Below are 14,514 nucleotides of genomic sequence, written 5' to 3'. Positions count from 1 at the left end.
AGGCCTATGGGTCGAAGTATTCTTTGGCTTAGACTAGAAAACTAGACAGACGCCAAAATTATCCAGGAAAAAACTAATTACAATAATTAAATTGACTCAACATTCGGAAAACAGGAGAAGATCAAAGGTGGTAGAATTCAATTTAGAAACTAATTGAACCTAGTCCTGAATTATTTATTTCATCAAAAGACCATACATTAAAATTTCTTATATTTTTATAATTGGCCTAGAATATTTTTGTAACAACTTCTCTAGATTTTACTTTCTTACATGACTAATCTATGAAAATCTCTCGATCTATCAAGCAGATAGTTTCTTCCAATTTTTCTATCATAAAGTCAAATTTATTCCAGAAAATTGTAAAAAAGATCAATGAAAAGGAGATCAGATACCAGGTAAGTAACGATTGATTCAGTAAAATATTTCTATCCCGTTTTTTAATCAACACTTTTTAATTAATTAGAATTTCAATATCGTTAACATTGCAACATGAACATACACTTTTTTTAAAAATAATTTTAAGATTAAAATTTGGATTTCCGCCTATTTGATGTTTGGTGTCCACTTACAGCAAGTAATGGCTAGTGTGTAATCGATCTATTTCCGTGTAATATTTAACTCAGATAAGCAAAAACAATCAAACTTGTTTCTGACCACCGTTTTATTTCAAATTCAGCTAAACGAAACATTTACAACCTACAACTTGGTGCGATATTATCTTCTCATTGAAACATCAAGATTAAGAAACCGCGACAAAATTATGGGGCTACAGAAAAAAATGAAACGCTTCATTTTTTTTTTTAATCTGAACAAATAAACGATAACTAGAGCTTTAAAATTTAGAAATACAATTTTCAAACAATTTAAATTTTGGAATTCCGATATGTTAAGGCCGTGCATTTATTTATTTTTTACATTTATTATAAAGACTACATTGCTTGTAATAGAAACTATTTATTTTTTGCTACAACGCTTTCGTGGACCATTTTTATTTGTGAAAATTAACGTATTGTACATTTTAGTGTTTAAAAAAAACACTTAAATGCTCATCATACCTAGCATTATGCATAACTTTTATGAGTTGACACCCAAAAACTTTTGCTCAAATATTGTTCAGTTTCCTCAGTTTATATTATCACAAAATAGAAATACCACTAAAGCACTATAATATAACAAGTACACAAAAAAATGTGGGGGGGGGTGGAGCTGAGCCCCATTATAAAATTTGGCGGGAGTCGCGATTTAACGCGTCTGCTGTAGACCCTCCACGATCAGCTTAAAATCTTTTCGTCTTTTTCTTTTAACTAGGTGTTAGTTAGGCGGCGTGGTCTTAAATCTGCACCAGTCGAATCTTTGATTTTTTTTTTCTCAAAGCTCCATGTTATTTAAAATCTTTTTTTGGTTTTAGAAGTTGAAAGAATTTTTCTTTATAAAAATTCTAGTTAGCTTCTTATGCTAACCTAGCTCTACCAACTAAGGGCTGAATGCAGAGGCGTAGCGAGGGGGAGGGGGACATATGTCCCCGGGCGCCGACCTTAGGGGGGGGGGCGCCAAAATGGGTTGGAAAAACAAATTGAAAGTTTGAGGGGGGGGGAGCATAAATCAAAAGTTCGAGGGGGTGGTGCAAATCGACAGTTTGACGAGGGGGGGTGCAAATCGAATGTTTGTCCCCGGTCGCCGGGAAGGGTCGCTACGCCTCTGGCTGAATGTCTGCACTGCCTACGCACGCATTGACTTGATGAAAATCTGGCTAATGATTTCTAAATACTCTTTCTTTATACACAGTTCTTGACATCTGGGTTAGTTAATGCAGGATGGTATTTATTTCATGTTTTGAACTTTCTTGACATGCGCATTACGTTATTGCTAAACTGTGCGGGGTTTTTTTTAATGTGTGCTTTAGTTTAACTGAACTCGCTCGCTCTACCTGAGTTTATAGTTCTGGAATATTCTTAATCACAGTGAGGAGATTTCTAGATATCCGCAGTCTTTCTCATGATTAAGAGCTGTAGATGTCCGCCGGGAAAATTATATTAAAGAGTGGTAATCTGGATTTGTTTGTCATTATTACGTCCCCTTTTAAAGTTTTGCATAGAAGAGCTAAACACCGAAAAACGTCGATGCAATTTATTTTACCAAAAAGTCAATCAATAACATTTTACGGGTTAAAGAACAAATTTTGAGCATCAAGAATTTATGTCTAACACGTTTTTGATTAATCAACTTAAAATCAGAAAAAAAAATGCAATGTTTTCATTTATTTCAAATGCATTCAATAAAGTTTTGTACTCCATTGTTATAAAAAAATAGTTTCTATCAACAGAATGTTTTTTTTTTTAATTTCGCACATGTAATTACAAGCACTGAAATTTTTAATTGATAAAAAACGTTATTTCATTTAACTAAATGTGTCAAGCAATTAAATAGCAAACTTTTTTTTTTAAATTGACCTCGGCAATGTTTTTTGTTACTAAGGGCTTCACTTCTCAATTTTGTGTTAGTTGCACATAATCTCGAAGGTTTTCTCCGAATATTAGATTTTCAATAATGAATAGCCTTGAATGAAAGTTTTTAAACATTGAAATGTACATTATCCTATTTAAAAAGTATGCGTTGACACAGAAAATGACACTACTGATTTGTTTCTTTGTTTTGTGCATTGAGAATTCAAAAAGGGGGGGCTGGTCACATGATGTGGGCTTTGTTGTTCTCATTCTCTTGAGGATTTCGTTCATGGGGCATCGTTATTTGATGTTAACAGTAAATCGCAGCACTGACTGATGTTGTCAGAACATCTCTGATGTTTACATAACATCTCTGATGTTTCATCATTGACTGATGTTGTCTGAACATCTGTGATGTTTCAGCACTGACTGATGTTTACATTACATCTCTGATGTTGGATAAGTGACTTGTGCTGACAAATGTTAGACCACAACTCTCACGATCTACCTAAGTTTATATAAATTGTGCACTTTTTCTTAGTATTTCACTAGAGTAGTGCTCATAAAATTGTACCTTCTGCTATAAAACAGTTTTAATTTTGGAGTTAAAGCCGCCACTTTTTTTAAGGACTTGGACTAGGACTCTGCAAAACTCAGAAGTTATTTATTCCTTATTTTGCCTTCTCTATAGTTTTTCACAAACATTTCATTCTTTAACTTTCACTCCCTGTGTTGTATAGGTATAATTGACTGGTGTCGACTCCAAACTAACAGTGCTCCATAGCACTGTGTGTTTAAACTACATCTATTTAAGGAAAACTAAATTACTGTCTATTTTCAAACATAAAGTAAAAGGATTTCTATTTAGAATCATGAAGCCTTTTAGCTGTTACTCTAAAAGTAAAACGGTTTTTACTGGGAATCGAAATGTATTTTAGCTCCAACTCATTATGTAGTGTTGCTTTGAGACAGAAAAAGTTAAAACTAACTCCTAAAGCATTTCAGCTCTGGAATCCTAAATTATTTTAGCTCTCATCCCAAAAATGTTTACCTGGAGTCCTAAAGTATTTCATCTCTCACCCCTAAAAACGTGTAAATCTGGCTCCTAGGCTGTGATGCGTGATCTCATCAAGCGCTACATCATGCAGAAGCAGAGAGGCTCTCAGAAGGGCGAGGGCGTCAACGAGGACGACATCAACGAGCTGAAGCAGGACGTCTCCTCCTTCCGGTTCGAGCTACTGGAGATCCTGCGCAACAACGGCATGAAGACGCCCAACCCGAACCAGCCCAAGCCCACAAGTAAGAAATTAAGATACTGGAAAAGTTTGGTAGGTAACGTCAGCGTTGATTCCGTGGGCAGCTCAGAGCCAGAACTGGACGAAAGGCTCTAAATGGGATCAGGGCTCTGGACAGCTGACCACCCAGATTATTTCAGATTGACCTATTTAGATGTGTTTATGAAATAGGCGGGGACGTGTGTGTTCCGCTCTATGCCAGATATGTGACATGCGTGTATTGGCCGGTTAAAAATAGAATGTACATAAAATTTACTACTGTTTAATCTTTAAAATACAGCACATCTGAACAAAAATAATGATTTTTAAGTATGAAATTGCTTTAGAACTTCGATTTGACGATTCATTTGAATTTTTAAATTTTGGCTTCCAATATCTGTTCTTTCTGATAATGCTGGCAATTTAATATAAGAAAATTTCTATTCTGCAATACTTAATTATAAGCCATTTGTTTAAGTTTCTCATTAAAAGGGGATTGTTTAGAAATCTCAAAAAACTAATGCTAAAAATAATTTTAAACAATAATCGACACGTAAATCCGATTGGCCCGTTAAAAAACACACAATCCGGTTAATTTGAACCAGCTAACCTAAAGGTCACAGTTATTTCCTATTGTGTTACATTTAATTCCCAGGGTTTGTATAATTACCAAAAATTAACGTGATGTACATACAATTATGGTACAATCTTTTTTTTTTTGTAACTGACTTGATTCATAAAGTCAGATATGGTTGGTAAAATAATTTTTGCCTTTTTTTCTAATTATTAATTGGGTTTCTCTTGTTTTATTTTTGTTAAACGTATTAATCAATTTATATGATTTGTTATTGATTTTAGGGTAAAAATGTTTTAGAATGTCTTCCGTATTTTATTTACCTACCCTACCCAAGTAGAGCACTGTGCATGGCACAATTATAATTAGTTATCTACCTTTTCCCCTTCTTATTTGTGAAACAAGAAGCCCACATTTTTTTATCTGCCTGTATGTTAATCCTAGAGTTTATCTTTCTAACACATAGAATCTAGAACTTAAAGATTTTATAATAGTGTGAATCTTAATTTTTGTGTAAATAGATTTATATAGATCGGTTAATTTTAAATAAATTTCATTATCTTGTTAAATAACAAACAGAATATTAATTTATTTAATGCAAATCGTAAATGAACTTTGATTTTATTCTTTGAACTATTTATAATTTTTACTTTTAGTATTGCTAAGAAAAGGCCAATCTTTACTCTAAAATTGTGTGTAAATGTGTAATGTAGTAATAGTGGTGTTGTTGACGTTGTGCCATATTGAACAGCCAAATATGTGTTGTTGCTTGCTGTTGTCTTAAATTGGGCATGGGTGTAGAAGGTCATATATTATGTCGTCATATATTATGTCGAAGCTTTGCCTGTATTACTTTTGGTAGTGTATTGGTTGTTAATTTTCAACTGCCGAGACTGTTTGTCATTGGCTGCTTAGTTTTTGTTCCCAAGTTTTGGTTTGTGGTTTTTAAAGTAAAGTTTAAAGATCTCCAGCATAGGCCTGAAATTTATAGATCTAGATTCTAGATCTAGATTTCTAGATCTAGGAAACACTTGTTTTTAATAGTTCTAGATCTAGTCTAATTACATGCATTTTTTTGCTCCCCATGAAAATATTTTCCTCTCAGTGTGGCAATTATTTTTTAGTACTAAAATAAGCTGAATAGCCTCCCTTTTAGTACAAAATTTTAGAATTTAAATGTTAAATTCTGAAAATACATAGAATTAGATCTAGCAAAAAATAGTAAAATAAATAAATTAATAATCAAAAAACTATTTGGCATTCACATTAATTTAGTTAGTATTTCAAATTGTATTTACTAATCAATTAACTTAATTAATAATTAGTTACAAAATACTTTACTAATTGCCTAAATTCTTGATCTCTGCAAAAGTTTACAGCTTTTTACTTTAAACTTTAAAGTATTTAGAAGAGCAGTTAAAAGTTACATTATTTAATAATGCAATCAGATATGTTTGACAGAAAAAATAAATCTACTCTACAGGTTAGAAATAAAGTATGGTTGAATTGATTTCAAATGGAAATCTTTGCTAATACAATATATTATTAATATTAAAATGCCTCTTGAAATATACATTTGAAGTAGTATGGTTATATTTATGTATATATATATATTTCCCAATACATAATATAGAGGTGTCTATATGGTTTTCGTTACTCTGCTAAAAACTTTGTGTTTTAGTATTCAAAGAAAATTGATATACAATTAGACATAAACTGTCATTTAAACTGTCTTTCAAAGTATTTGCTTAAAGAAAAAGATGGTCATGCATGAGTAGAATTCTGGACACTTAGCATTAAGTCACAATTACATCCTGCACCATCACCTAGCAGCTAAATTTAACTATTGTCTGAATTTTGTTGCTCAGATTAATCTGTTCGATTTGTTTTCCAAATTTAGATCAGGCACTAAATAAAAGTAGCCACAGAAAATAGTTTTCTTGAAGCTCTAATAAACCAAAATAAATGTAAGATTGTATAATAGAATTGAAGCAGGATTTAAATGACTTATGGTTTAATGCACACAAAAATGAATTACAGAAGTAAAAAGGCTGAAGCATAAGATTCTATTCTATATGAATATAGAAAAAAATGTAATAGTTTCCATCAATATCTTTTTTTTTAATTTTAGTTATTGTGTATAACAACAAAATTATATTATTCTTGATCTCATTAGAGAGAATAAGTGATTAAATATTTATGCTTGGTGTAATGTGTAATTGTTCTCTGTTTGTTTAGTTTAGCTTGCTTATCCATAGCTATCCTTAGTGCCATTTGTTAATAAAACTGGATTGCAATCAAATCATTTGTAGAAAAAGATTTTATTACTGAAAGATGAAAAATGTTTTTTATATTTAAAAGAAAGAAGAAGCAATTTTTTTTCATTGCTGATTACTGAAAAGCAATAAATTATTTTTACATTTAAGAGCATTTAAATCTATTCTTTTAATTTACTATAACTGTAACGTAGCTTAATTTGAGATTTTATTTAATTATATATTAATGTATTTTTTATAATCATTAAATCTACATTTATCAACATTCATTTCTCTCTAATTAAGATAAAATAAGATGTTGGAAAATGTCTCTCATACTTTGACACTTTAAGAAGGCATTATTTACTTTGTCCTTCCAAGTAATATTCATTAATTAGATCTGTCTTTTTTTTTTAATAAAACCCGGTTGAGTGTCAAAGTCATTTGTTGATTCAACTTAGCTTTTGACAAGTTTTAAAAATAAATGTTTGTTTTTCCCTAATGGTGTTTCCAATTATTTTTTTCTTATAAATCTCAACAATAACTAAAATTTCAAAATATAATTTCACAATTTAAAGTGCCCTATCTCTTTGATTTTCTTAAACCAACAGTTTAAAAACTTTTCAATTATATTTTGTAGTTCAAATTAGTTAAACCATTAAGCAGAAGAAGAAAATTTGTAAGTAAAGACATGTAGACATTTAGGCATTTTTTTATTATTGTAATGGCATTGGAGATAGACATGCAAAATTTTAAAAACATTGGTTTTGTTAAAGCAGGTTTAAAATGACAGCAAGATTTCATCCAAGCAGAACAGAGGAATCGAGTTTTATTTAAAGTAAAACAAAAACCATCCACAATGAGAACAAAAAACTGGTACACTCTTTCATCACTGCTCGCAACATTTCTTCTAAATATGGTTTTCTATGTCTAAAGAACTCATACTTGTGACTTTTCTTTATTATTTTGCTTAATGGTTAAGCTAATTAGTCTCAGTCAGTTAGGGAGAAGAGTGGATACCACCGGGATGGGAGTAAGTGGATGAATACCCTACCACGGTTTTGGGTTTGTTGAATGTGATTTCATTGAAGCTGTATCAAAAATTGTTTTAGCCTATTTCAATTAAATTGTCAAAACAATTTCTGAAACTGAGTATATTGATTGAAATAACTCTAAAACTTAATATTTTTTTAAAATAATAGAACAAAGTTAACTACCCTTTCAACCAATGTCATGTGATAATAGTTATTTCATTTTTTTATGTTAAACTTAAAATCTGTGTAACATTTACTGAAACCTATTGACTAAATGCCTTACAGATGTTTTTATATTGTTTACATTTGTTTAGATGAATACAGTTTTTTAAGTGTCAATACTTCTATGTACCTGTAGTTGAATTGTGTATTTAATGTTGGTATGGACATTGCTGTGCAAGCTGCAATGATCAACTGCTGCAAAGATAAATTTTAAATCAAATTCAGGCAACTGAATTTCGGCACTATAGTCGCAAAAATGAGCAGCTGAACAGTTGATAGTGTATATTAAAAACGAGCTAAACAATTTTCCTCTTAATAAAATAAATTCCATAATCAAAATTTAATCAACAAGTCTTGTAATAACTATTAATAATTAAATGTTTTGCAGTATTTGTATTGTTAGTGGTATATGATATATTTAAGGATAATTGTAGCATTTTTAACCTACATATATTAATTTTAAATGTTATATTAAACAAAAATGAGAAAAGTAGCAATTTTTGTTCTGACCGGCTAAATAATTTTAAAAAGTAGCTACTTTGTTTCTGGCTCAATCAGAAACTAGTTAAACTGGTGTGGCATTCCTCCGCGCACAGTTCATAAAAATAAAAATTCCACAAACATAGTTAAGGCCTTAGTTATTTAATTTGTCATCATTAGTTATTTGAGAGTCAACTATTTGTAACATGGCAATAATCTCTGTATGGTCATTTATTACTTAAATTAACTAAAAAAATGTACCAAAAAAGATTGATAAATGAAAGAAATAAAATTATAGGAGATGCTTAAAAGTGTAAAAAATTCTTTAAAATAGCTAAAAATTAATTAATGTTTTGTTATTAGATTTTAATGTTATTTATAACTCAGTGATTCCTATTGCACAGACACATGAAAATTTGTTTATGTTGTAAATAAATTGTATGTAAAAACAGTATGTTTAATAACTTTTTTTATTTACTTTAAAACTGATGTGGATTTATGAGCTGACCATTTGTGTGTGATTCAACATCAATTTTTGGCTGAAAACATAGGGTTTTTTTTTAATTTAAATCTGGTAGAAAATAAAACTATATTGATGAAATTTGGTAAAGTACATTTTTTTTAAATCACACTTTATCTATTGTTTGAAATCAATTTTATTATAATCCAAAAAAATAACTTTTTATTTTTTTTTGTAAAATATTTTTCATATTCATGTAATAAATTATCAAAGAATTGATGTACATTGAAGAATGTTTAGAATTATATACCGTAATTAATTCTTTTTACAGCATTATTTAAACTGAATCTGTTAACTGTATTTTATAAATAATATTTTTCAAGTTCATAAACTATTTTTGTTTAGATGTATGGGAGAATCTATTTTATAAAAAACTATCACTTCTTATCTCCTATCTCTCTTTATAGAACTAAGAACACAATAAAAAAAACAAAAACACAGATTGTAACTTTATTTAGTTCACTGGGAAGCCATGTAATAATACTCTAGAAAAATTAAATAGATTTTTAAGTAAAAGACCAGCAGATCAAATACTAAAGTGATTTTTTAAAAGAACTTAAATTATAATTGTAAATTTATATTTATAAATATAAATAACTTAAAAGAAACCTCACACAAATCCTACTATGTAAACCATACACATATTCTCTTTTTCTCCATTTATGTGACTGTCTTTATTGAGAGTCTGTTACATAGAGCAATAAGGATAAAAATAATACATTATTTCAAGCAATTTTATGGTATGCTTTGATTTCTAAAACTTTAATTAGTGATAACTTTACTGAACAAAATAAATTGTAAAAATATAAATCTACCACTTGTGTAGTTCATGTACATTTTTTGTAGTCTGTAATTTGACCAAAACTTAATCAATATTAAGGAGGTCAAGATTCCATGTTTGAGCATTTTTAATTTTTTTTTTAAAGAACATTAAAAGTGCTGAAATTAAACATACCAAGTTATCAAGTTTTATATATACACTGACACACTCACTGACACACACACACACTTGTGTATGTGTATATATATATATATATATATATATATATATATATATATATATATATATATATATATATATATAAGCATTTTGGACATACAAACACAACAGGGCTATGTATTGTCCAGGTTAAGTCTAGGAATGTAAGTATTGATAAAGATATGTAAGTTTAATGGAATGGATAAGTTTATGATCACTAATGGTGTTGTTGCTAATATTGATAGTTTCATGAGCTTTTAGTGAAAAAGGAAAAGATGTTTTTTTTTTGTTTTTCAAAATTTAAAGCCAAAAGTTTAAACCAGTTGAAAATACTATATCTAGAAACTTTGCATTACGTAGTAATAAAAATTCCCTCAAACTAACCACAAGTTATTTATTTTCTTTTTTTTTTTTAATCTATGAGTTTCTGCTGTTGAATAAATTAGATATTCTAGGCTGTCCTGGCTACATAAACAGTTTGCTTAACGAAAGGCTGATGAGACGAATGAACTATTTTGAATATGACCTGACACCTATCCAAGAACGATGAGAAAAGAATTTTAACTAACCACAGTACAGCCTAACGGAATGTTTCATATTTGCTGGCCAGGAATACCTGTTGCTGATTGCATTTCAAGGTTAGATGGGAGAATTTTCATGAAAAATAAAATCCAGAATGTATAATTACTTTTTTGAGCCCAAAACTGAAATTTTATAGCATTGTATTATATTTTAGAATTTTTTTCTGTATGTTATGATTTTACTTACATTTTGTTTCCTAGAAAATCTAACAAAAAAATTAGAGGTATTTAAAATGTTTACCATAAAACTTTGTAGTATGCCTACAAATTGACCATTAGGTGACTTTAACAAAATCTTAGTTGAAGGATTAAATCAGTGGCATACATTGAGGGGTGGTTGTGCCCTCTGTAAAGTTTTCTGTCAGTAGTCCTGCATATAAAGAGTGCCAAGGTATGTAGTTATGCCACTGGATGAAATAAAATATAAAATAATTATAAATCAAAAACTATTTATTATCTATCAATGTACTTTTAAAACTATAAATATGTTTCAAAATAAAGAACATACAAATAGTTTCATCACCATTATTTTTCTTTTTATGACAAATAAAATCTTGAGCTTCAAGCATTGTGTTTCCACCTTCTTATATTTTTTTAAAGATTATTTTATTTGTTATGGCTGGCTTGGTTTCACTTCTACTAAAAACAACTTTGTTTGGTTATTGTGCATGTAAGGCTTGAATTTCTGCATGGCTATGTTTAATGTTAATATTGCATGTGACTTTGGGCAATGCGTCTTTAGTTCTAGCAGCACTAAATGCATGCAGGTTAGGGGAATGCTACGGTTGTGTTGATTTTATATCTGAGTGTCGTCATTATACGCATGGGAAATAGTTATGGCTTGGCATGAACTGCAACTTTTTTTATTTTTACTTTTCGCGTTCTTTCCCCTGTTTCAACCAAAGAAATTTTAAACTGGTATAGATTTTAATAAACTTCGCTTGTTTAGTCTAAAGTAAAAGATCGGGATGTTAGCAAAGTTATTTTTTGATGACATAAAAATAACAAAACGTTATAGTTAAATATTGCGTGAATCATTTCAGCACGTATGACTTACGTTGCTCTAAATTGCTCTATTTTTCAAGGTGTTACTGACCCAAATAGAGCTTTGTGAAAATATAGCCTAGTGCTTTGCAATTTTAGCATTCAAGGGAAATAATCCATTTTTAAATTAACAATATAAAATACGCGTATTGTCTCCCTCTTTTGAAGTTTATTATTAATTTCCAAATATGATTCAGGAACGCTAAAATTATCCCTAGATCTAGATCAATTTTGTAAAGAAATTGCTTTACCTGTATTTTTTGTTTTTCATTTTATACACGCGATGATAAACTTAAATTGACTAGTAAAGTTGTTTATTTGTAAGACACATTTTATACGTGACTTAGAAATATTATTTCATGTTTTGGTGCACAAAAGCCTAGCTAGTACTTCCTACCTAAAAATGTTTTCTTTTGATTTTGTTTTAGATCGTCGTCTGTCTCGCAAACGAAGTCACGTGTCACTTGACCGGCTGCGACGGTCCATGTCACTGGAGACGTGTAAGGTGGACAGCCCGGGCAAGACGCCGGTTGACGTCATCCTGGAACGGCAGACCAACAGCCTCAAGTGCCGCTACAACCCCCCGGAGACCATCCCCGAGGAAGAGATCGAGCGCATCCGGAGAGAGTCCCTCATACCGCGGGTCGGTTTGCTGGCCGGCGTGGGGCGGAGAAGATCCTCGGTCACCCTGCCGGAAACAACTTCCACTTCCGCTACAACGACGCTGCTCAGCACAGCCACATCGCTCGCGGCGTCCATCGCCAACAAAACCCTCCCCGTCGCCTCGGGGAATAAAAAAAACGTCAGCGCCGCGGTGGTGAACGGGAATTCGAACTCTGTCGTCTGCGCGGAGGACATCGTTGCCGCGGTAACGGATTGTCAACAACTTGAAGGCTCGGACGGAAGTACGTACTCGCAACGTAGGGACGAAGGTTTAGGGGAATCGTTCGATCGATACTCGGAGCTAAGCGATTCCACGTCTAGGATTGGGGTGGTGGGGAGCGTCATTGAGCTTCAGACCCTCCACTCGACGGGACACAACTCGCCCTTGCGGTACCCCAAAACAATGACCAGCGCCCTGACCTCCCCGAACAACAATCGCCGCCACGGCGGGGCGCCATGCTCGAACGATACTGACGACGACGATTTCGACGGTATGACCTTTATCGCCAAATCTGCATCGGAGGAGGGCGATACCGATCCAAATGGCATCGATCCCTTGTCCTTTCTAACGGAAGCCCAGTCTAAGCGCGTCACGTTCATGTAAACGAAATTGGAATCATCTTTCAAATACGACGAAATTCGGAATTTAGAAGAAATTCTCACAAGCTGTTCGGTCAGTCTTGACCCTATTCTCCAGTGGCTGTTACTCTCCAACGTATTCCCCTTACAAACCCATCTATACATATATACACTGTCTGTGAATGACTAGTAAGCTTCTGATATATTGGAAACCCAAGGCTGAATATCAAATGAGGGTGGTGGCATAACAGCAACTATGGAAATTTAGCTTATTTATATAAGATATTAATCTACTTACTTAAACAGATAGATAATAGAATATATATATATATATATATATATATATATATATATATATATATATATATATATATATATATATATAATTACCAGTTCCATTTCGAGTGTGTTGTGTGTGCTTTTGTCTGCCCTTAATACAGTCAAGTCTAGAGTTTGGTGTTTGTTCTAATTAGCCTAGACAGTATTAGTTCTGATAAATCCATGTCTGCAACTATAATTCTCATTATATTTTAAAGACAGATTAATTCATCTGTTTGTTCTCTTGTGGGGGGCTACTTTTTCCTACTCGTGTGTGTGTGTGTGTGTGCATAGCACATAAAAAATTAAAGACGTGTTCATTTCTTTTTTTTTTTAAATCACAGGTCAGAATTTAATTCTACCATCGCGGGTTTACTATCAAAATCTGAGGCTCTAATTATAAAGATCTAAATCAATTCTGTACTTTTCCCCGGGGAAAAATGTGGTTGGCTCTCACATACTGAGCTGGAATAGTCCTATAAGGGCTTTGGTTCTTTGTTGGTTTTTTTTAATTATTCGTTGGTATTTCTCCATTTTATATTTACCATTTTCACCCCCTCATACTATAGAGTACAATTCAAGAAAAAAGAAAAATTGAAGAAAAAATACACAATGAAAATTTTTATCTCTAGTTGGGTGTGGTGGGAGGGGGCTTTTTTTTTTAATTTACCGGGCCTATTCAATACAGCCAGACTACTCCTGATCTAAATGACACTTTGTAAATAACATGTCTAAACTAGGGTTGAATCTTTACCACTTCATGGCACTCTGAGCGTCAAACGTAAAATCTGGCCAACTCCCTCCTCCCACCCTCAGCAAGTACTAAATGACATAAGGTGCGGTGTTGAAATATGAATATTTGGAAAGCGTCGCGTTGGTTTTTAATATGTCAATTAAGTTACAGCTATTGGCGAAGGCGCTTGTTTTTCCATTTCAAATGTATGAATGTAATCAAACCGTGATTTTGCATTCTCAAAATCGTTACAGAATATATATATATATATATATATATATATATATATATATATATATATATCCCAGGTTGTTGTAAAGTAAAACTATAATAGCCTGCCATCCCTAGGGTACCGTTTAGTCCGTGTGTTCTGTTGATACTTTAATGTTATGTTTGACCTAAGCCTTCTCTAGTCAAAACCATTCTCACCATAAACATACGCACATTTGGGGGCAGTTATGGGAGATTCCTAATATTATTCTGTCATCTACCCTTTTTTTTTGGTATCATTAATATGTCAAGGGTGCATATAATATCATACATGTGGATGGTGAACATCTGTATGAAAGTATGTGTGTGAAGGTTTATACATGTATATATATATATATATATATATATATATATATATATATATATATATATATATATATATATATATATATATATATATATGCAACCTTTCAACCCCCCTTACATCCATTTACATTCTATATTTCACTCAACATACTATTTACATAATTGAAGTGTTGTTATAGATAGGAATGGTAACTTGTTGCTTTTGTACATTGTTGATAATAATTCAATACACGCATAG

General features: G+C 31.6%; 1 protein-coding gene across 5 annotated transcripts in view; it reads left to right on the top strand.

Annotated features, from left to right (window-relative positions):
- Nucleotides 1-12,853, top strand: part of LOC131942064 (short transient receptor potential channel 4) — a 173,082-nt gene extending 160,229 nt beyond the window's left edge. For all 5 annotated transcript variants that reach the window (XM_059301766.1, XM_059301768.1, XM_059301767.1 and 2 more), the window contains 3 exons: nt 354-395; nt 3,554-3,743; nt 11,836-12,853. In XM_059301766.1, the coding sequence (XP_059157749.1) occupies nt 354-395; nt 3,554-3,743; nt 11,836-12,674 (1,071 nt within the window). In that variant the 3' untranslated portion in view covers nt 12,675-12,853. The remainder of the gene's footprint in view (nt 1-353; nt 396-3,553; nt 3,744-11,835) is intronic.
- The last annotated feature ends 1,661 nt before the right edge of the window (nt 12,854-14,514 follow it).

This window comes from Physella acuta, unplaced genomic scaffold (assembly GCF_028476545.2).
Source record: "Physella acuta isolate Inbredline_101_S28 unplaced genomic scaffold, ASM2847654v3 ptg000386l, whole genome shotgun sequence".
NCBI lineage: Eukaryota > Metazoa > Mollusca > Gastropoda > Physidae > Physella > Physella acuta.
This window is presented reverse-complemented; position numbering and strand designations above follow the sequence as displayed.